The 22,524-nt window shown below is 42.7% G+C and overlaps 1 protein-coding gene across 4 annotated transcripts in view; it reads left to right on the top strand.

Moving 5' to 3' along the window:
* The window catches only part of ITSN1 (intersectin 1), a 211,444-nt gene that overhangs the window by 127,116 nt on the left and 61,804 nt on the right, over positions 1-22,524 (top strand). For all 4 annotated transcript variants that reach the window (XM_025871885.2, XM_025871877.2, XM_073891016.1 and 1 more), the window contains exons 17-23: positions 90-217; positions 3,045-3,274; positions 5,063-5,184; positions 13,935-14,182; positions 16,455-16,614; positions 19,956-20,161; positions 20,943-21,025. In XM_025871885.2, the coding sequence (XP_025727670.1) occupies positions 90-217; positions 3,045-3,274; positions 5,063-5,184; positions 13,935-14,182; positions 16,455-16,614; positions 19,956-20,161; positions 20,943-21,025 (1,177 nt within the window). The remainder of the gene's footprint in view (positions 1-89; positions 218-3,044; positions 3,275-5,062; positions 5,185-13,934; positions 14,183-16,454; positions 16,615-19,955; positions 20,162-20,942; positions 21,026-22,524) is intronic.

Genomic DNA, 22,524 nt, shown 5'->3' with positions numbered 1-22,524 from the left:
CCTCATTATGAAAATGTTGCATGCTGATAAACAGTGGAGATGCCTGTCACCTCGTGTCATTATGTGAACTGTTTCCTGATTGTTTATAGGAACTAAGAGAAATACATAATAAGCAGCAACTGCAGAAACAGAAGTCCATAGAGGCCGAACGTTTGAAACAGAAAGAACAAGAGCGAAAGATCATAGAATTAGAAAAACAAAAAGAAGAAGCCCAAAGGTGAGTCTTTTCCTGTGGATCGTGGACCCATCTGGAAGGAACTTTGAGTATTAATTATTCTTTGTGGGGCTTCTGCAAGTACCTACTGATCAGAAAGAGCCTTCAGTCTTTTGTGTGTGTGTTTGTGTGTGTGCAAGCACAAATACGTGTGTATATAAATCTTTGCATATATAAGTACCCCCTGAAGTTTTTGGTTAGTTTCCAGAGCTCTCCCAAGCTACTACTATGTAGATAAATGGAATTATACAAGGAAATTAGGACACTTGGTATGCTCATTTGCATGCCAATGACCAAAATACGTTTCCAGTTCACAGCCTTTTAATAACCCTGGCTATCCCGAGTGCTGGGTTTGAAATCAAAGCCCCTGAGCGCTCACCACACAGGCTTTCTCCAGTAGGACAGACAGTGTGCCACTCCAACTTCTTTCTTCTTTTCTTCAACTGCAAATTAAAGTTGAGTACAAAAGGAGAAAATTTGCTGCTGCTTAGGATCCAGACACATTTATTTGTTCATCTTTGTTTGAATATTTGTGTTTGTGGTGTGTTACTTTTACTGGTAACTTTCTGTCATGAGTTGTAGAAATTTATTTGTTAACTTTCGATGTGTCTGATTTTGTTACCGGATATTTGCTTTTTAAAGTTCAATTAATTTTTGACTCCAGGAAATAAAAATGACTATATTTCAGTGATGCAGTATAAATTGCAAAAATTGATTATTGAAATTAGAATAAAAAGATGAAGATACAGGGAGCTCCTGGGTGGCTCAGTTGGTTAAGCGTCTGCCTTCGGCTTAGGTCATGATCCCAGGCTCCTGGGATCGAGCCCCACATCGGGCTCCGTGCTCAGTGGGGAGCCTGCTTCTCCCTCTGCCCTGCTGCTCCCCCTGCTCGTGCTCTCTCTCTCTAATAAATAAATAAAATCTTAAAAAATATACCTAATATATTAAAGAAAAAAGATGAAGAAACATAACTTGAGGCAAATCATTGACTTTAGTGGGCTAAGCTCAGTTAAACTACCCAGAGGGGTATACAGTTTGTGGGCATGTGTAGTACAGTTGGCCCTTGAACAACAAGGGGGTTAGGGGTACAGACCCCCCTGCTCAGTTGGAAATCTGAGTATAGGTTTTGACTTCCCTAAAACTTAACTGCTAACAGCCTACTCTTCTTGACTGGAAAGAAGTCTATAGATAACATAAACAGCCAATTAACACATATTTTGTATGTTATGTGTGTTATATACTGTGTTCTTATGATAAGGTGAGCTAGAGAAAGAAAATGTTAAAATCATAAGGGAGAGAAAATATATTCAGAGCACTGTACTGTCAAATATCCCCGTATAAGTGGACCTATACAGTTTACCAGTAGACAGGTGCGTAGGGTCTCTAACCAATTTAGAGGACTGTTTTATGGTTTTCTTGGGGTATGGTTCAAGGATTCATTTCTTGGATGTGCTGATTAACCTTAACTCCATCCTTTCCTTATCTTCAAAGTTGATAAAACACTTTGATTATTCACAGCATACTGTACTGAGCTTTAACATTTCTACGGAGTAGAAGTCAACACAAAATATAATACAAAAAAGGTAAATCTCCTGCTTTACTCATATAAGTAGTACCCAAAAATTAATTTCAGAAATTACATGGTTATACACTATACATGATGACTTTTATTAGCAGCAAATACTAAGCAAGTTCTATTGTGTGTTTTTGTTGTTGTTACAAATGACAACATAGGTACGGGACCACTTCCAAAAAACTTTTTTGTGCTTAAAAGATGTTTTAAAAGCAAGTAAAACATGAAAAATTTAAGTTGAGAATTTTCCTGCATTAAATTTTCATATGCATACGGGTAGAAATAAATACCATATTTTTTAAATGGCGAATACAAGCTTTCTTTGTTTATATTATATTCCTTTGGCAGTTTCCTAATTCCAGGAGATGACCTGTGCGTTGGCCATGTCACAGGATAGCAGTTCAGGGTGTGGAGCCTAGAACCGGGCGGCCTGGGATTGAGCCCCAGGCAGGTGTGGCCGTGTGACCTTGGACAAGCCTTTTAATATCTCTGCCTCATTTTTCTCCCTCGTAAAAGTCAGGACGTTAATAGGACCTACTCCTCTGGTGTGAAGGGTAATGGAGTTCGTGTAGGGGGAGGACTAGTTGTGACTATCATAGTATCGCTTACTTTTGCATGTGCGTTTCTCTAAAGTGTTTTCTGATCTTGTAGATGATCGTGCAGTGAGACAAAAATCGTCCCCGGTCCAGTCCTGTGGACTTCAGGTTGCGGTTGTCTTAGATGTTGGGGCCTAGATTTCATTGCACTTGTCCCTTCATGTCAGTTACTTTGACAAACACAAAATTTTCGGGTTCAGCAAATGCCCAGAGCATTTTAGTTTAGTTTAGTAACAGGATGGTCACCACCTAAAGGGTTCAAATGAATCTGTTGCTTCTGCCTTCAGTTTTGGGGGGCTACGTGTGTGTTCGTCGGGGTACGCGCTCTCATCTCGTTCGTGCCTGTGTGTATTACGGCTTTTTGCAGTGAAATACCAGTTTTATCATTGAGAAGTCTCTTTGTTAGTCTTCTAAACACCTGGTAAAATACATCAGGAACCTTCTTTCTGTGTTTTTCTGAGTCCTGTGCTTTCATCATCTCCCTCAGAATTGGAGCCCCGAGAGCCTTTGTCTTATTGACTCTGATTGCTCCATCAGAGGGACAGTATCCTCTCTGCATGGACCATCCCATTTGCTAGCTGGAGCCTTTTCTGTGAAAAGAGCCCACAGCATTATGAAACTGGAGTTGCTTCCTGGCTGTAATCAAGCATTTTGTTGACAGACGAGCTCAGGAGAGGGACAAGCAGTGGATTGAGCATGCGCAGCAGGACGATGAGCATCAGCGGCCAAGGAAGATCCACGATGAAGAAAAACTCAGAAGGGAGGAGAGTGTCAAGAAGAAGGACAGTGAGGAGAAAAGCAAACCAGACCCACAAGACAAGATGAGCCGGCTTTTCCATCAGCATCAGGAACCAGCCAAGCCAGCTGTCCAGGCACCCTGGTCCACCACAGGTAGTAGGGGCCACAAGTCATTCTAGCAAATAGGTTTTCTCTGCCAGATCGTCCTGAGGAAGTCCCACATCTAAGGCAGGCCCTGTCTTGGCTCCTTTCATAGAGCTAGGTGTGAATGCCAGGGTCCTTTGCTTCAGACAGTGCAGATATTCATTCTGTAGGCTCCTGACATGCCAGTTTAATCTTCCACCACCACCCAACCAGCCTTTGGTCCCTCTCACACTGGCATCCAGGGCCTTTGCAGACAAAAATGGCGTGAGTTTCCTTACCAAGCCCCATCCAGAAACCTGTATTCCAGATTTGGAAAGAACCTGTTGCTTCTCCAGTTTGCTCTTTTCTCTGGGAATTACTGAGCGGTTTCGGGCACCCTTGCCTACAGGGATCTGTCTTCAGCCGATGCTACATGAAAGCGTGTTTTTGACCTTTTGAAAACTGTGACTGTTTTTTGCCCTTCGATCGTAAGTTGCCTGTTTAAATCATGATAAATGAAAGCCTTTGAAATCGCTAGAAAACGTTATCTCTTATATCAGATGCAACCTAGCATGTATTTTTGAGATTCTTGTGTGGGTCTATGGTACTGTGCAGCTTTGTAAATAATACTCAGCTGAAGAAAGGGATTGCCTTTTCCTTTGTATGGCAGATTATATCAATTTTATTTGTTCGATTATCAGTGTGCTTTTTATTGGTATACAGAAAGGAAAGAAAGAAGCACACTATTCCATAGGGTTTACTTGTTTCCTGTTTATAGTGGGCAGAGATGGGAGTGGGGTTCAGAGTTGGGCCCCACATCCGATGCCTGCAGTCCAGGGAGAAAGTCCGGCAAGCAAAATTACGTTTTAATGCTGCCTTTGATATGAATAATAATTTCACCAGTACTCGATCTTAGGCCATTAGTTTAAATTCCTTATGTTTCCTCCTAGTATAGAATGAGGATTTCTTCTTCCTGTGGTCAGTGGGAAATGTGGCACCTCATCCAGTTCCAGACTGCATGAAGATAATACCTTCCCCTCACTGATTTTCAGAGAAAATAGATGTATGACTAAATACCTACATTTCTAGGGTAAAACAGTTCAGAGGGCCGTGATTAGATACTATTAAGTGAATCGGAAGTCAGACTGTCTTCTGTTTGCATGCATTTTAAAAAAAATTTTTTTACTTAAACTCTAAAGTAGTTTCATATAAGGTCTGTCACTAGGCTCATTTCCCCCACCCCTGGGAGATGTGGAGGAAGACTTACTTCACTGGGGATTATCAATAATAATCATTGTTGGTGAAGTCAGCACTTAACGTTTTATGTGATTGCTTTAGCGGCCAAAGATATCAGCATTTCCAAATCTTTTAAAAATGTGGGAAGTTGTGCTTCTTTGCTTCCTGCCAAAAGAGTTTTCTTGGCTGATTCAGATCGGGGGTCACATTCTAACTGCTGCATTGAACTCGGCACCCTGGCGGGGGGGGCGGGGGGTAGATAGAGGTCCTGATGCTTTACAGATGTGTGCTACCGAAGCCTCAGCCAGGACCTAAGACAGCCTCGCTGCAATCAGCATTGGGATGGTCTTTGTTCAGGGAGTGGCAGCCAGTGAACTCTGATGGATTTGAGTTGCTGACACCAGATTTGGCTCTCCTTTGGCACGAAGTACGTGCTTCAGAAATTCCTTGAATAGATGGGAAGAGTTCAGATGTTAAGGTCAACAGCAGGGGAGAGGTCATTTGTTTGGCTTGTTGTCATGCATACATGTTCCGTGTAATGCTTTATTTTTGTTCCCTTCTTCCCACTGTTTTTGTAAATAGAAAAAGGCCCACTTACAATTTCTGCACAGGAGAATGTAAAGGTGGTGTATTACCGAGCGCTCTATCCCTTTGAATCCAGAAGTCACGATGAGATCACGATCCAGCCTGGAGACATAGTCATGGTAAGAAAGACTCCAGTCAAAGTGTAATTTTCTGTCAATGATTAGCATCTGTCCTCCTCTTGCGCTTTATTTGACAGAGTGAAATTGTCACCGAGTGTGAAATCCAGGGTTTTTGAAGTATGAGCCCAATCTTCCTTTCCTATTAGAATGAAAGATGATATTTAGAAATGTATCCTAGCAGCATTTTAAAATAAAGGTGTTAAAGAAAATGGGTTCTTATCACACAGCCTTAGCGTGTTTTTAACTTGGTAAAGGTCTGGTAATTTCAGAGTTTAGATTGCTTAAATACTATGAATAGTCTTTAAGAAATAGTTTTAAATGCAAAATGCTTTATCATCACTTTCACAATTGGCCAATGATAACTTTTGTATCTTTGGGTCAGTGCATCTTTTTTTCCCCTTTAATTGTGTGATCTTTGAATTGTGTGAATTACATACAGTTAATCTGCCTTCTTACTCTGTAAATGAGCAGATAAAAGAATTCAGAATTTTGCTTTGTCATAGTTCCTTGAATTATACTAATAGTTAAATAGACTCGTGTGATTGTAACTCAAACTATAGTAACCACTTTAAGAAAGAATAAAGTCATGTGGTTAACCTAAATTATTTTCTGAAAGAAAACAGTAGTTCTTCCGTCTAGTTAATAACCTCAGAATTAAGAGTCATAGAAGTGGTCAAACTTTGCATTACTCTTGGCATTTTTTGTTTGCTTAAAGATGGGAATGGTTCCAAATTGTAAAAGAACTCTGAGTGAGACAAATGTGCTTGTGGTACCGGTAGTAGGTGTCTTTGAAGTTAAAGGGTAATGCACAGATCATTGCAGTATTACTCATGCATGCATATTGCATGTATACATCAGATCTCTGTGGAGACTCTGTGATTCTTAGTGAGCCAAAATATATAGAAAGAACAGTGTGTTTGGTCTTCAGAGTCTCAGGCCTTTCTCCCCTTTATTTCTGACCGTTTTATCTCAAATTATCATGGGCTTAAAATAAGGGAGTCAAGGCTAAATATCAGATTCTTTAGAAGTCAAAATCTCCGTAACGATAACACACCCTCTCCAAATAAGAGTCCAGCCTTCATTCAGCAAACAGTGTGTGAAGGCCTGCGTGCTAGCTTCACTTAGTCTTCGCGGAAAGAACTACTGGGTTCTCTGTGGCGCGGGCACAGTGCTCCATACACGTGGACGGTGTTGCAAGGCATCTTCTTCACCACCAACTCTTTGCCACACTGTGTTTTCTAATGGCCTAAAGCAGCTTTACTCATACTGCCTCATCTTTGAAATATTGCGGCTTTTAGAGCCTATGAATTGTTAAAATATATAAAAATACCATGCTGGGACTCTAAAACTTATGAAAGTACAATGTGACATCAGAGAGGGCCTCATTACAAAGTTGTTTCTTTACACTGAAACAAAAAAAAGAGCTTAAAGTTTTTGAAACTGGATTTTGTTGCAACACAAGGTCCAGAAAAGTAGCGCTCTCTTCTTGAGATCAGGAAGTGTTACAAATGTTACAGTAAGGAAGTGTTCTAGATGATCTATACTTTAATGAGAAAATACTGCTATATTTTGGAAACATAGTCTTGTAACAATGATATTTTTCCTCAAACTGGCTAACCACCAGCTTGACTAGATGAATAGAGTTTAGATGTGCTGTAAAAATAAAACATTTCATTAAACATATTTTGCCTTGCTTTCAAACCTTTGCTTTCCTGGTGGAGGTTAAAGGGGAATGGGTAAGTCTGTGTAACTGTCAGGAAGTCTGCATCTTATTAAATGTTTTCTTCTTTTAAATCACTTTAATTCTGTGTAAGTACATATATCTTCAGGTGTTGTCATGGCAGTAAAAATATGTTTTGAGTTTGTGTGGTAGGTTTTGCTTAAAAAGAAAAAGAAGAGGTATAAAAGTTTGTGTACCGGATTTCTCTTTGCCAGATTCCATTTAAGGCCTAACTTGAAGGCTGTGTATTTGGCAAATTACGAGGTTAAGTCTCCATCTCAGGCTACAGACAAAAATAAATTCCAAGTAGTTTAAACATAAAAGTTAAATATCTTTAAAAGAAAATTTTTTTTTGAAAAAGGAAAATATGGGAATAATTTCCTGGCAAAGAACTACCTTCCTGAGTTAAAACCAGAAGCCATAAATGGTAAAAATGGACAGATTTGACAATATAAAATAATTAAAACTTGTATATTGCAAAATACATCCATATTATATAAAGACTCCTAAAAGTTAATATGAAAGAAACCCAAAACTTACAAAACTTGTCCAAGGATATGAAGAGATATTCACACATGAAGAAAACTATGTGATTTTAAAAATATACAGAAAGAGGCTTTATCTCATTGGTGATCAGGAAATGCAAGTTAAAAAACCCCAGATAGCATTTTTCATTTCTCACCTGAGCAAGTTTAAAGGTTTGGTAATATCCAGCTCTGTCAAGAATGCAGGAGAATAGATCAAATACACGCTGTCAGCATGCTTATATGAATTGGCTAAGTTATTTGAAAAGCAATTGACAATACCTATTCAAATTTAAAATTCTTATTCCCCTTGACCCAGAAATTCTGTTACTTTCCCTCCTCTAGACAGTATTTTGGCATATGCACAAATACATTTGTAGACGAAGGTTCACTGCAGCATTGTTGGTAAAAACAAAAAAGCCCCGTAGAAGTAAGGGAATGGTTTAAATAAATTATGATACAGCTAAGCAGGAAGATTTAAGATGTGAAAAAAAAATTGTATAGATCTACACATATAGATTAAGCTCGCCAGTAAAAAAAAAAAAAAAAAGCAGAAACAGTATGTACAGTATAATTGCATTTTGGTTAAATAAAAATCTATGTGTGTGTATATGTGAATGTTTTTATGTGTGTGGTTAAGTTCTTGAAATATAGACATGAAACCATTAACATTGGTTACTGCTGGGCAGTAAAGAGGGGGCTTTCATTTTTAATTTTTTGTACTTTTATATTATTTTCATATTTACAAAGTACATTTGTAATTTCTAATGAAACACTAAAAATAAATCCAACTTTAACTAAGTATAACAGAATGAATACCCAGTTCTGGAATGGTGTTTGCTTTATCTCAGACATCCCAAATACGTCATGAAGGATGGAACGTACGGCTAGGCATAATTTACTGGCTTGCTGAGGGGACGAGCAGTGTCTTCTTCTACTACACAGTGCAGCATTACATCCCAAATGGCATTCAGCTATATTATCTGCATGAGGTTAACATTCAGTGTGCGTGCGCGCGCGCACACACACACACACACACACACACACACACACACACACAAAACCCCACCAAAATTGACATGTGATAGTAACATTTTTTTATTCCCTGAAGTTTGAAGTTATTATTTTACATGATCATGAAAATATGTAGTAGAACATTACTATCAGTCTCTTGGTTGAATAATCAGGATTTCAGTTATTTTTGTGGGCACAATAAACGTCAGATTCTGATTTCTCAAACTTCTTTGTAAATTAGTGGACTATTCCTGATTAGATTTCAGGAGTCTAACATTTCCTTTTTTAACATCGGCAGTCTTGGAGGGAGCTTTAAAAAGTCTTTTGTTTTTGAAAAGAACTATCAGTCTGGTTTTCTCCAAAAAATATTTTTTTCCATGGTTGACAAAAATAAAAGTAGTATCTTGTATATAGTCCTGTTCTAAATATTGCTTATAATATAAGGAAATATAAGATGATGTCTGCCATTCATATATTTAAAGTCTTTTTAGAAAAGTAGGGAGAAACGCATGAAAAAGCAAATGTCTGATGAAGTTCTCAATGAATGCTTACCAACTCTGAGAGGAATTTAAGAGGAAAGGAATCAGAATGGACTGATATGCTCAGGGAGGAACTTCTTTTTTTTTTTTTTTAAGATTTTATTTATTTATTTGACAGAGCACAAGTAGGCAGAGTGGCAGGCAGAGGGAGAGAGAGAAGCAGGCTCCCGGCTGAGCAGGGAGCCTATGCGGGGCTCAATCCCAGGACTCTGGGATCATGACCTGAGCCGAAGGCAGCTGCTTAACCGACTGAGCCACCCAGGCGCTCCAGGGAAGAATTTCTTAATGGAAGCTTCTTAATTGAGTTTGACCTTGAGTTTGACAGCTAGAACTTAAATGCTGTGAACATTGATGGCCTATCTTCTGATCCGGAGGTCCCAGTATTTGGAGAGTGAATAGATCAAATTTGACATCCATGATGTATTAGAATAGCATAAGAAATTAGAAGAGGGGTTCCTGGCTAGCTCAGTCAGAAGAGCATGCAACTCTTGACCTCGGGATCATGAGTTCAAGCCCCATGTTGGGTATAGAGCCTACTTAAAAAAAAAAAAAAATTTTAGAAGACCTTTGCTCACTGCCATTTTGTTGAAGTTTGTCTTAAGAGCACAGGCTGATCATCTAACTCAGCAGGTCTGGGTGGTGCAGGACTGAGGACATTAGAACTGTTCATGGAGCTTAGAAGAAATAAGTGTTCTAGGGCTCACCCGCAGAGACTCTGGACACTTTACTCCATATACAGGATTCAGAATCTTCTCCAGGTGGACCTCTTAGGCAGTCACTTTTGGGAATCACCAATCTAACGTAATGCCTTTTTCCCATCAAGAATAATCCTAAATCATTTCTGAAACATATCCTCTTAGAAATATCCCAAAAAGGACACTTTTTTATTGGTTATCAGCCAATCTACCACTTCCATTCATTCTGAAAATTGTTTATCTTCTAATTTGGTGTTATTCATGTAACATTAAACTCATTGTTTTTCCTTGTTTTCTCTGGATGGAGATTTTTTTTTTAGTATAGTCAGTATCTTTTCTTTCCTGCCTTCCTTCGATTTCCATAACCTTAACATCTGAGGTTGGCTTGTTTAGTAACAAGTGGCCATAGTATCATCACTGTTTGGAGGGACCAGTACACATCCGATTCCAGGAGTGGGCCATACGCAGCCCCCAGCCTGTTTATTATAATAAAGTTTTATTGGAATGCAGCTGGACCCATTCATTTGCATACTGCTTTCAGCTGCTTTTGCGCTGCAAGGGTAGAGTTTAGTAGTTACAACTGAGGAGAAATTTGATGACCTCTAAATTAGAGCTTTAGAAAACAGTTTTCATATTCCAACCCAAAAGTTTTTGGGAAAACCTTGTATTCCCAAGCTGGCAGATGCAGAAACCATGTGCTGCCCCCCCGTACTCCTCAGCGCATCCCAGGCAGCCCCACCACATCCCAGGCAGTCCCACCAGCTCCTCTGAGTTGGTACACAGTTTAAATCTCTTTGCTGTCCTTGTTCTGTGTCATGCTTGCGAGGGGAGAGGGACTTTCTCTTTCCTTCTTTGCGACAAGGTCAGAGATTTCAGAAATATTCATGCTACCGGATGAATTTGGCAGCCGTGAAGCATATAAACATTGAGAAAGGAGACCGTATTATCAGGCTTCAGCCATATGTACTTAAACCTCATAGCTGCTATGTGCATTTGACTGTTGAATCCAAGCCCTGCAGCCTACAGTGTATATTAACATTCTGTAGAATAGATTGGTAACGTTCGAGACACGTGCACACCATCTGGGGTTTGTGTTTCCCTTTTTGTTGATGTTCCACTAGAATGATCCCCAAATGCTTTGAGGTGTTGCGGTGGGGCTAGTTAAATGAAAGTGTAGTAAGACCACTATTTTTAATATTTCAGATCCCCCTGACTTAGAGCCACCAGGAGATGAATCTACTTTATGTACGTTAAACTCCACATTATAGCCAGCCCCGTATGCCTAACTCTTTTTCTGTTCTAATCTTATATACTGTTTTTCCACCATTGGATTGGCATTTTGGGTCAAGTTTCCCAAATCCAGGAAGAAATAGTTCTCCTTTTCATATGAGAACCTTTGTGCTTTTTCTAAGTGGTAAATTTAATGTTAAGAGTGAATTTTTCTTATATCCTCTGAATTTTAAATTAAGCTATTCGTTAAAATTAATGGATTCCTATAAGAACAAATCGGGCTTATTGAGACTCTTGGTTGGTCAGAGTTGACCAGTGAATTTCCTTGGTTAAAAGGGAAAAACTGATCTTTTACCCTGAAGGATGGGGAGACTCTTGTTGGCACAGATAAGAGGCTTATATGATACCTTCTCTGCTTCCTAAGTATACCAAAACGCTTTCCAGCAGTAAAGCACACTTTCTATCTTATGAGGGGAACAGGGCTGGATGTGATCAGCTACCTGGGGTACAAGCTAGACCTGCCCAAAGGGCTTCAGATCCAATTCCAGATGTCAGTCCCAAAAGTCCTGTTAACCAGAGAAGACCCTTTGTGTCAAGGGAATGACAGTAAAACCCAGGACATAATTGAGTCAAGCAGAGGACATTTGAGGAGGTCCTACTTGGACAGATGAGTAGCAGTTCCACACAGGCCATGATGCAGGATTGAAATCCAGCCCCTTAAAGCATTGCTGCTGGTGGAAGGCAAACGCAGAGGGCCCGGGGTCCCAGGCAGGTTCCTAGAGCAGAGAGCGCCCCATACAGAAAACCAGGGATGGTTCCCTAAAGTGGGGGTAAAGACCAGGCTCTTAGAACGGGACAAAAGCCCAAATGAGAGAGCTTCAGTACAGATTTAGAGCGGGACAGCAGGAGAGGTAGGTGGCTTTTAAAACTATCATTAAACACTTCTCAGATGCCAGGCAGTGTTTTAAATATTTCACAATTCTCATAGCCACCAATAATGAGATAGGTACTATCATTACCATGTGACAGATGAAGAACTTGAGGCACCAAGAGATGAAAGTTGCCCAAAGTCACCCAGTTAATAAATGGTAGAACTGGTGTTTAAATTGGGGCAGTCTGCTGAGCTCTACTCTTGATCATTACCCTTCGCCTTCTGGAGGCCAGGTCACTGTGTCAGGCTCAAGTTCCTTCCTTACTCACTCCTGCCTGACATCACCTTGGTCCTAGATAAGTGGAGGGGGGTGGGAGCTTGACTGTCGTTGAACCTGCCCAGGAGTTGGGGAGCCCCCGGCACAATCTGGCCTAAAAACAGCTGTTTCCATTGCAAAGCTGTGGCGATGTTTAAATGTGTCACAGTATCACCAGTAAATATAAATGAAGAAGGAAAGGCATTTAGCCATTTGCATTTCGCATAAAATCCAAGTGGGAAAAAATGTCCTCTTAAATCCTTATCTAGAGAAACAGTTGGGGCTGCCCAGAAAAAGGAACGTAAGCACAAAACAGTGCGGGGGAGTTGAATGAAAAGTGGCTAATGTGTTCACATCTGATGTGAGCGTTAGCAGGAGTGTCAGAACTGTAAAGCAAAAAATAGAACCTCCGAAGCAATATTGCTCTTTATCTTGGGGAACTCCTTTTTGGAGCATTCTCAGTTTTTAAAAATTGCTTTTACCCCTGACAGTAGGGGTGCCTTAAGGTGGAGCAGAGTGCCAGTATCTTCTACCCACTGAAAGTTTTGTGAATTAGATCTCGAGTTAAGTCGTAAGCCATGTAATTCTACTTTTTCCACCCCATCCCAAGCATGTTGAAAATTCAAGTATGCTAATATACGTTTACACTTACTCTGCACTGAATACAGGTAGTAGATGTTCGGTTCCATAGTTTGGAGCTTTATTTTTTTTATTTTTATTATTTTTTTTTTACCGTATGTTTGAATGAGTTAGAAAACTGGTATTTTTTCTGTTTTTCCAAAGTCATTGTTAAGCTCCTCCCTGCTCACTTCTGTGATTTCTAAAAAGCAACATTAACGTCTGATGAAGTGTCCAATGTTTTACCTCCTCGGGCAGTATCTGTTAAGGGATAAAAATAAGATAAGGTCTCTGATTTGATTCAGTAATGAAGATAGTTTTCTAATAGTGAAATCATTTTCCTCCAATAATAGTGAAATCATTTTCCTCCAAAGTCGTTCTCCTGTTGCTTATGAAATAGGGGGGGTAACTCATAACGATAGGTAGAACCATCCTGGTGATTTTGAATGATGCTTTTAAGTTAGAATTAAAATGAAAACATAAAAGCACTTGATATAATAGCCTCTGTGAAGAGTTTTAAACAGCAGAAATCTGTATTCTCAGGTGCACTTTTATAATATTAAAGTTAAATCTATATAAAAGAAAAACATAGGACCTTAATAAAATTGACCGTTGCCATGAATAATCTCTTCTTTAATTTAATTTAAATTAGGTATATGATGAGCAAATAAAGAAGAGCTTTTAAATGGCTTAACATCAGTTTTGCTTCCTGTGGAAACCATCTAAGACTGTGTTTTTATCTTTCCTATCCCTGTGCTGAACAAATACCACTTAGTTATTAGAGATTTTGAGCTGATTAATGTTGATCGCACCCTTTGCTTTCAGCTTTAAATCATAAACCCAAGTCAAATTATTTTTTAATAATTCCGTGACCTCCCAAGTGATGAAGTTTGTCACATCACTTTCCAATTCAAGGTAATTCTAAAAATTTCAACTATGGACCTGAGGACTTTAGGCCCTTTATCTTAACTGCCATTGCTAGAAAAGGGGGGAAGAAGCTAAAAAAAAAAAAAACAGAAAGAATGAGACCTTGCATTACAACACATACTGTTTGTTCAGAGTTAATGTTTAGAGACAGTTTTCCCAGACACGCAGTTGAGAATAGGGTGAAGAGGCGTCCGTGTGGTGTGCCCATCCGACAGGGTCGGAGGCTTGGGGCTTGGTCCTGGGAGAGCGCTTGGTATCCTTACAGGTTGATTTAAACTCTGTGACTTTTCCTGCAGGTGGACGAAAGCCAAACTGGAGAACCGGGCTGGCTTGGAGGAGAGTTAAAAGGAAAGACGGGCTGGTTCCCTGCAAACTATGCAGAGAAAATCCCAGAAAATGAGGCTCCCGCTCCAGTCAAACCCGGGCCTGACCCAGCCTCTGTGCCTGCACCCAAACTGGCCGTGCGCGAGCCCCCCACCCCTGTGGCGGTGACCGCTCCAGAGCCCTCCACGACCCCCAACAACTGGGCTGACTTCAGCTCCACGTACGTGTAGGCACGCTCTTTCTGAGGACTTTTCATCTCCTTGCTCAGTAATCTTTCTAAAGTATTGCTATGGTTTTGGGCCGTACGTCTGCAGAAAGGAGTGGGCTTATTTCCATTACCCCTTTCTCTGACCACTGTGCTAGCAAACTGCGGAGGACGGTCTCTGACCTGGATCTGATGATCTCATGGCTCCGCAGTGATTTGTCCTGGCACACGCGAAATAAAGCCTATCCTCTTACCGCACTCTGGATTGGTCTGTATCTCTCCTTCTTGTGGAAGAAATGGAGAAATAACGTTTCCTAAATGATCTCACACCCAGGTCAATCAGCACAGAGAGTCATTTCCTGCATGTAACCAGCCCTTTTTTGCTGGTCAGAAACAGAAATTGAATTCAGTCACGTGATTTTGAACAAGCTAGAAAGCTCTTTCCTCTAAAGTTTTCCTCTGTCCTCTGTCATCGGTCTGGTACATATATGTTGGGGCAGCACCCTTGGTCAGCAGGAAATGGCATTAAAAACCGTGTGTGAGCAGAGGTTTGAAATGATGGAGGTAACTGTTGTGCACACTTTCGGTTAGAGGACCGTGATCTATGTGTGCAGTTGTCGAAAAGTATTTTTTTAAAGATTTTATTTATTTATTTAACAGAGAGATAGCACAAGTAGGCAGAGCGGCTGGGAGCCTGACACAGGGCTCAATCCCAGGACCCTGGGATCATGACCTGAGCTGAAGGCAGACGCTAAAACCGACTTAGCCACCCAGGTGCCCCGTAAAAGTATTTTAGACAGGCAGTTAGATAGGAGTGATTTGAGCAAGAAGTATCTTAATTTTTCTTTTTTCAAGTCTGATCATCTTTCAAAAGAAACAGATGGAAGGCCAGGAATCGAGACGTAGTGCTAGAGAAAGATCAGATGGCTCAAATAGAGGGGAGAAAAGAGCGTGGTAACCAAGGGCAGAGGAAGTGGAGGGAAGGATGGAAGGAATAACAAATTTTTCATATTCCTATTTTCATGTAAAAGGTTGTAGTTGCTACGAAAGGTCCTCCCTCTCTAGCCTCTGCTAAAAAGTAGCCTTCCTTTAGCATGATTCCAAGTTGAAACTCTCCCATTCTGTCTTGATCTTGATTGAAAAGTTCTGACTTTTTTTAAACTAAAGCTTAGGCTAACATAGAAGACAAATACCATGTGTTCTAGGATTTTGTTTTGCTGTGGATTCAGTCATTGTGACTCTTCTGCAATACGTGTGGTGTTCAGTTCTGCTGCTATAATTATGGGTGTCTTATTTTCCAAACCCAGAATCAGGATGTGCAGTCTAACAAAGGAATTTTTTTTTTTAAGAGAGAGAGAGAGAGGGAGGAGCAGAGAGACAGGGAGCAGAATCTTAAGCAGGCTCCATGCCCAGCGCAGAGCCCAGAGTGGGGCTTGATCACATGGCTGTGACCTGAGCTGAAATCAAGAGTTGGACGCTTCACCGACTGAGCCACCCAGGCACCCCTCAAAGGAATTATTTTGCTTTTCAGTTGTGTTTATGTCTCATAAAGACGTAAAAAGTAAATTACATTTGGGTTTGCACTCGCACAGATGTAGTTATTTAACATTATAAAGATCACAAAATTAAAATCGTCCCAGCTCCAGCATGACTGGTTGCTGTAAGGGTACCACCTGTTGTTACCCTGGTGGCTGGGCATGTGGCCTGGTGCTCGCTGTGGGACCGATGGGACAGAGACGGTGTTGAGCGCCAGCTGCGAAGCCGGCATGTTTTCATAGGTGCTGCCTAACTTCCTTTTTGCTGGCCTCACTGTTGTTTTTACAAATGACAAAGTGGCAGAATATTATTGCCATTTTATCAATGAGGAAATGAACATTCAGAGAGACTACTGTCATGTGCCTGAGGTTTGTCGCTAGGGTGTGAAGCTCGGACTCAAAACCAAGTCTGAAGCGCTTTCCTCCCCGTCTTGTTTTTGAACTTAAGAAAGCCCCATAAGGGGCGCCTGGGTGGCTTAGTCGTTAAGCGTCTGTCTTCGGCTCAGGTCATGATCCCAGGGTCCTGGGATCGAGCTCCACATCGGGCTCCCTGCTGGGCGGGAAGCCTGCGTCTCCCTCTCCCACTCCCCCTGCTTGCGTTCCCTCTCTCGCTGTGTCTCTCTCTGTCAAATAAATAAATAAAATTAAAAAAAAAAAAAAAAAAGAAAGCCCCATAAGTCTCCGTCTGCCGTGGGTGAAAGCTGGTGCATAGGAAGGACTCGCTTCTCACGGTGGCATACATTTCCTTCCAGGTGGCCCACCAGCACGAGTGAGAAGCCGGAAACAGACAACTGGGACGCGTGGGCCGCCCAGCCCTCGCTCACCGTCCCAAGCGCTGGCCAGCTAAGGCAGAGATCAGCATTTACTCCAGCCACAACCACTGGCTCTTCTCCGTCTCCTGTCTTAGGCCAGGTAAAGGCAGTCAGGGGGAGTGTGAAGACCCGGCCCTCTGTACCCAGTACCAGCACATTTGGCAAGTGCTTCTGGACAGTGTTATTTGTATGTATCTGGGTCAGGTGGCCATGTAGATTCAGGTCACGTTTTCCCAATAGCGTTCAGGAGCCTGGAGAGTTCGGAGGAGGGTAATCCCTTGCACAGGTTGACCAGAAAAGCTTCCCTGAAGAAGTGGCATTTGAACAGCATCTTGCCCTCGGTAGATTTTATTTGCAAGTGGAGTGGGCTGGCCTTACAGCCAGCAAATACTGTGAGGAGAGGCTTTAAGGTAGGAGATCAGAGTGTTTGGGGAAAAGCTTGGGCCAGTTGATTTGGGGAGACCAGTGAGTATATATCGGAAAAGATTGGCTGATTACAGGGAAACGGGATAAAGTAGTTAATTCTGAATATTACTACATACAATAAAGCAGTCATTGACTTAATACAATAAAGATAAAGGAACGTCTATAAACGATCAAACAGAGCAAGTGCCCATTGGGCAGGCATTTGGGGGTGGGGGGACAGCTTCTGACCTGGAGCAGGTTCGTGGGGAGGTGCAAGCAGAGGACATCGGGCAGGAGCGACCGCTAGGTAAGACCGAGTCACACTTCTATTGGAGCCAAAGGAAAGGAGAGCGGTGGGGGATTGAGCGAAGGATTTGACCTCAGAGAGAAATGGGGGCACAAAGAGAAAGTGATTTTTAGTTGGAGGAGCTGGGTTGTACATGTGTTTAAGGTGAACGTGGGGCACCAGGTGGGCCCGTCCAGCGGGCAGTGGGAACGTGGATCAGCTCTGAGGCCCCGTGTGAGCTCTTCAAAAAAGAGAACAGAGCAAGAAGATGGAAAATAGGGAGAGTGTGTGTGTTCTGCAACCCGGGAGAGGAGGAGGAGCTCCCGCCCACAGGGGTTCCTTCCCTTTGCTCCTGTCCCGGCTTGGCTGTTTGCAGAAAGGGGGTGGTGATCAGGCCAAGAGAGTAGTGTGGCTGGAAGAGCGACCTGGGACCTGGGACAGAGTAGGATAAACCGACGGCGAAGAGTGGGGGAGGCAAGAGGGTGAGCGAGTGGAGAGGTTTGTGGCCCCGGAATCACGGGAGCAGAGCGGAGGGAGGGCACCAGGGAGGAAGGGACCGCAAGTCAGGCACCGAGAACGTCATGGTGGGGGGTGGGAAGCACATGCAGGGTGCAGAAAGAAGACAGCTTTCTTCTTCTAGGAGAGGGAGGGTGAAGAGAGACTGGAGAAAGATAAAGGAGAAAAAGGGATTCAGGTGGCGCCGTGTGGCCACCTTCTCGGGAGGGAATCCTAAGGGCTGCGGAGTGCACGGAATCAGCCGAGCAGAGTGAAGGATTTCTGGGCGGGATTTAACCTGAATCCCTAACGGGCCGTCCCTGCACTGTATCTCAGCTCCCTGCAGCCATACTGCCGTCTAGTCCGGACTGGAAAGAGCAGTAGAAAGAGAAGCTGCTACTACGGTAATTGTTAATACCACAGCAATACTAGGGATAGATTCATTAAACTTCCTTAACCTTTTAGAGGAAGTGTTTCTGTTTTATAAGGTGGAAACTGAGGCCTAGGGAGATGAAACAGTTGTCCAAAGTCACGAAATTAGTAAGTGACACACATGGGGCTCCAACCCTGAGTCCAGGCAGTGTCTGGCCCCAGGCTGGGTTATTTGCTTGTGTCCGTGGGGAAGGGTTGACAAGGCAGGCATACGGAGGGCGTCTCGGGGGAAGAGCTTATGAGACGCCAGTGAGGGCCCACCCAGTCAAAATGGCTGACCCCGGGGCCCAGGCTTGGCAGAGGAACGAGTGGAAGCACCTGGGAGGATTGGACAGCACAAAAGAGCCATAAGCCAGCAGACTGTGGGGACGGGGGCCTCCCGCAAGCCCGAGGGAGGAAAATGGGAGGCAGAGAATCTGTGAGACTTGAAGGAGGTGTGCAGCTGAGATGGGAGGGAGGAGGGACGCAACGCGGTAGGTTTGAGAAGGTGAGGACCCAGGAAGACCAGGGGTGGAGAGGCTGTCATCATGGCTGCTGGGGCTATTTGACATAAATACCCACCATTGAATGTCGATAGGACAGTGTCCTCTAAAGGCAAGTACACGTTGGTTCTGAAGGAGCTGTCTTTGGGCATCATCTTTTGTGTCTGTCCATTTTCACATATGCTTGAAAGTTGACATATTTTTTTAGTATTATCTTAAGATATTGTAATGGTTTTACGTTACAGTTTTTAAAAAGATAATAAATGGCTCACCCTGCCTTTCCAGCGTCATCTCCTACTACACCTGTCCAGGAAACTAGGCTCCATGCACCCCGGGACTATGCTCCTCTTCCTGGACCCTTTGCTGTGCGCCACCTCAAGGCCTTGGCCTGTGCCGTGCCCTCGGCCTGGAGTGCCCTTCTTCCGAAGCCCTAACTCGCCCAGTCCTTCTCGCCCTTCAAGGCCCAGCTCCGGTGCCGCAGCCTCCGTGAAATTGTCCCTGTTGCCCGTGGGCAGAATTCAGTCCTCTTTCCTCTCTCTTCCCACAGTGAATAGTTGGAGCCTCTTTGTGGTAGATTTCATTCTGCCAGGTGGTCTAGATCGTTGTGTGTATCTCTTTCTTCCCCATTAATTGTGAAGTCTTCGCTAAGAATAGCGTACTGTCCCTTTTTATGGTTAATAAAGTCTTTTAACCTAAATTATTTCGAGGAGGCAGGTGGCATTTCATTCCTCTTTGTAATAACCCCTCGTTGCCTTTGCATGTAGATGTTGGCAGTGGATCACAATGCAGTTACGCCCCACGTTCCTAAAAAGGAACTAAAACAAGTGCAATCCAACGCAGGGCATATTTTCCTGTGTCCACCTAAACTCAGATATCAGTTCGTTATCCCTTGAGGTTCCGTAAGATTTCTGCTCCCCTATCAATCTTCCACCAAATGCCCGAATCTGTTTGGAAATGGGGGAGGGCTGCCCTGGGCCTTTCGGGGGTTAAAATGGAACCAAATAGAACGGGCGCACAGCCAGGTGCCACAAATTAAATATGACCTCCTGGCTTGTTGAAAGGGGGTGTTTGAGATGGCCAGACGATGGCCTTGTGATTAGGCTGGCAGGTTTGCGCCTCTCCTTTTGAAAAGAAGCGATTCCTAAGACGCAGGGACGCATCCAGCACCCATGCTGCACCAAAGCAGGGTCCTTTGTGGCTGGGCACACGCGCGCGCGCGCGTGTGTGTGTGTGTGTGTGCGCGCGTGTGTGTGTGCGCGCGCGCACTTGCTGGGAAGGAGCGTCCTGAGTCGGTGACTGATCACGGAGTAACGAGAGGTCCTTTATGTGTTTCTGCACAAGGGCGAGAAGGTGGAGGGACTACAAGCCCAAGCCCTGTATCCTTGGAGAGCCAAAAAAGACAACCACTTAAATTTTAACAAAAATGATGTCATCACCGTCCTGGAACAGCAAGACATGTGGTGGTTTGGAGAAGTTCAGGGTCAGAAGGGTTGGTTCCCCAAGTCTTACGTGAAACTCATTTCAGGGCCCATACGGAAATCTACAAGGTATTTTTGTGTTTATCTGCTTCTGTTAGATGAAAATAATGTTAGGCATTAAAGTATTGCTTGCATTGGTTAAGATTCACAGATGGGATTGCAGGATAATTTTGTCTTCCAGATCCTCTAACGGCAGAAGTTAGGGGACGTGCCAGCAGAAGGCAGCCTCTGACAAATAAGTGGTCATTTTTTCCCCCTTCACTTGTGAAAGGCTGCATATCTTGTTTTTCAGTGACTTCTGTACAAGGGAATTCTACTCTGAGACCTGGAACATTCTTGTGGCTTTGTTGGAGAGTACGCCTCTCTTCGTGCCTAGTGCCCAGTACTTTTGCCAGATACACACAAAGACTTAGAGGCCCAAAGCTTTTGGGGAAATAATGGAAAGAACGAATTCTCTCTTTTTTGTTAGGAACCTTAGAGCATGGATCCTTTAACATAAAGGTTGTAGTTCAATTATTGCAATCATGAAGGTGCTCGAAACAAATTATGAGCTTCAAGGAGATAAAAATAGCAAAAAATCGTGGACGAGCATCTATCCTTCATGCTTGGAAATAGACCAGTACGTGGGCTGTGCCCCCAGCATAGCAAACACTGAAAAACAAGAATGCAAGCTCAGAATCCTGCCTCTGCTGCACGTTCCGTGTTTTCACTTAGCCAGATGTGCCTGTTTCTGCTGTAGATGGTTCAGAGTTTTAAACATTAAGCAGCTTTAAAAAGGAAAATCAGTGTCATTTGTATTCATTTCTTTGAAGATAAAAATTTAAATACTTTATCTTCCCACCTCTTCCAGCATGGATTCTGGTTCTTCAGAAAGTCCTGCTAGTCTGAAGAGAGTAGCTTCGCCAGCAGCCAAGCCGGCCGTCTCAGGAGAAGGTGAGAGAACCTGAGACAAATGATGCTCTTCGGGAGGGTCAAGGGGCTCACATCACAGAAACAGTAAATGTTTGAAATGAGATGGAATTTCACTTTAAAAAAGGCTACATTGATTGACGCTCGGTGTGTTCCACTCTTGAGATAAAATGCAAGGTTAGATCTTCACAGAAGCAGAGTACTTCGTGGAGACTTTCAAAACAGTATCCGATGATATTGGTCATAAACACTGAATCTTGTCATGATACTTGGTCATGAGCCCTTTGACCTTTGAAAGAGGCCCATCGGCATCTCTAGGGATCCTGTTTTGTGAGCACCTCTGTGGCCGAATTATGGTCGCTGCTTCCCCGAATAGAGCCCGTTCCCCACTGACCTGTACATCAGTGTGTTGTTTTAAAACTGTAACGACACGGTCAAGTAAAGCTGCCCCAGCAATCTGCCACCTCAAAGGAAACAGAAGCTCAGTTTTTCGGTGACTGGGAAATAACCACACCAGATGACTTAGGCCTAAAGATGTCATTTTGAGTGTTTATGACACAAATAATTAATTGCTTTTATTTCCCGGTCTTTACCTCATGACATAATTCTGAGGATTGCCCATGCCAGTACACGGCATGGGGTTTAAAATGAACGAAACCCACATAACCTGGGCTCTCGTGGTAAAAATCTCCCGTCTTCCCTACATTCAGTGTAGCCGTTCTCATCTAATTGAAGAGTGCTACCTGAAGCTGACGGGCTTTCCACCAGAAGTCTGATTAGTGCTCTGAGCTAACAGAGGTCTTCCCAGCTGTATACTGATTTTTTGTGGGTTCCTCAAATAAATTCTATGAAGATAATGTGTTTGATTTAGTTTGTTCGCCATCATGGGATTGTTGCATTCCTCAGAAAGCGTGCCTGGTGAAAGACAGAATTATGAAACCAGTTGTTTGAGTTCAGACTCACGGTAACACAGTTAACTTTAACAAAAGGAATTCGAGAAGCAAAATTTTTGTAGTTTATAGATACAGCTATAAACCTCATCACTGCCAAACAAATCTAGCATTTTATTGGATCCCGTTTTGCTGTTCCCACCAAAACGATCATGAGCAGAGTTCTGTTTATACACTCTTATCAGTCATCTGAATGAGTGTTTATCCACTGTTAGCAGAACAAGGCACAAAAAAGCTCTTTTAAATAGCATGTATGGTCAATTTTGTTTAAAGCAAATTTTACGATTCTGCCCAAATTCAGTGTATTCTCCCCAATGAAGTCTCCTCGGAGGGCTGAAGTTTATACCCTGGCTCTCGCCTAGTAGCCATGTACTCTTGATCATGCCTTCACTTCCTCATCTGTAAAGTGGGCATACTGACCACCCCTTCAGGTAGGAAGTTATTACAAAGGATTATGAGATCATCTGTGTCAAGCAGTTAGGAGAAGTCAGTGAGCGTCTGCTAGTGTTCTTGCCTTTTTGCCCTGTTTCCTGGATTGTTGATGGAGAGCCACTCAGTGCAGTGAGCATTCTC

This window comes from Callorhinus ursinus, unplaced genomic scaffold, assembly GCF_003265705.2.
Source record: "Callorhinus ursinus isolate GAN/ISIS: 27379988/994484 unplaced genomic scaffold, GSC_fseal_2.0 scaffold1, whole genome shotgun sequence".
Classification (NCBI taxonomy): domain Eukaryota; kingdom Metazoa; phylum Chordata; class Mammalia; order Carnivora; family Otariidae; genus Callorhinus; species Callorhinus ursinus.
Note: the sequence above shows the minus strand (reverse complement) of the source record. Positions and strands in the feature narration are given on the sequence as shown.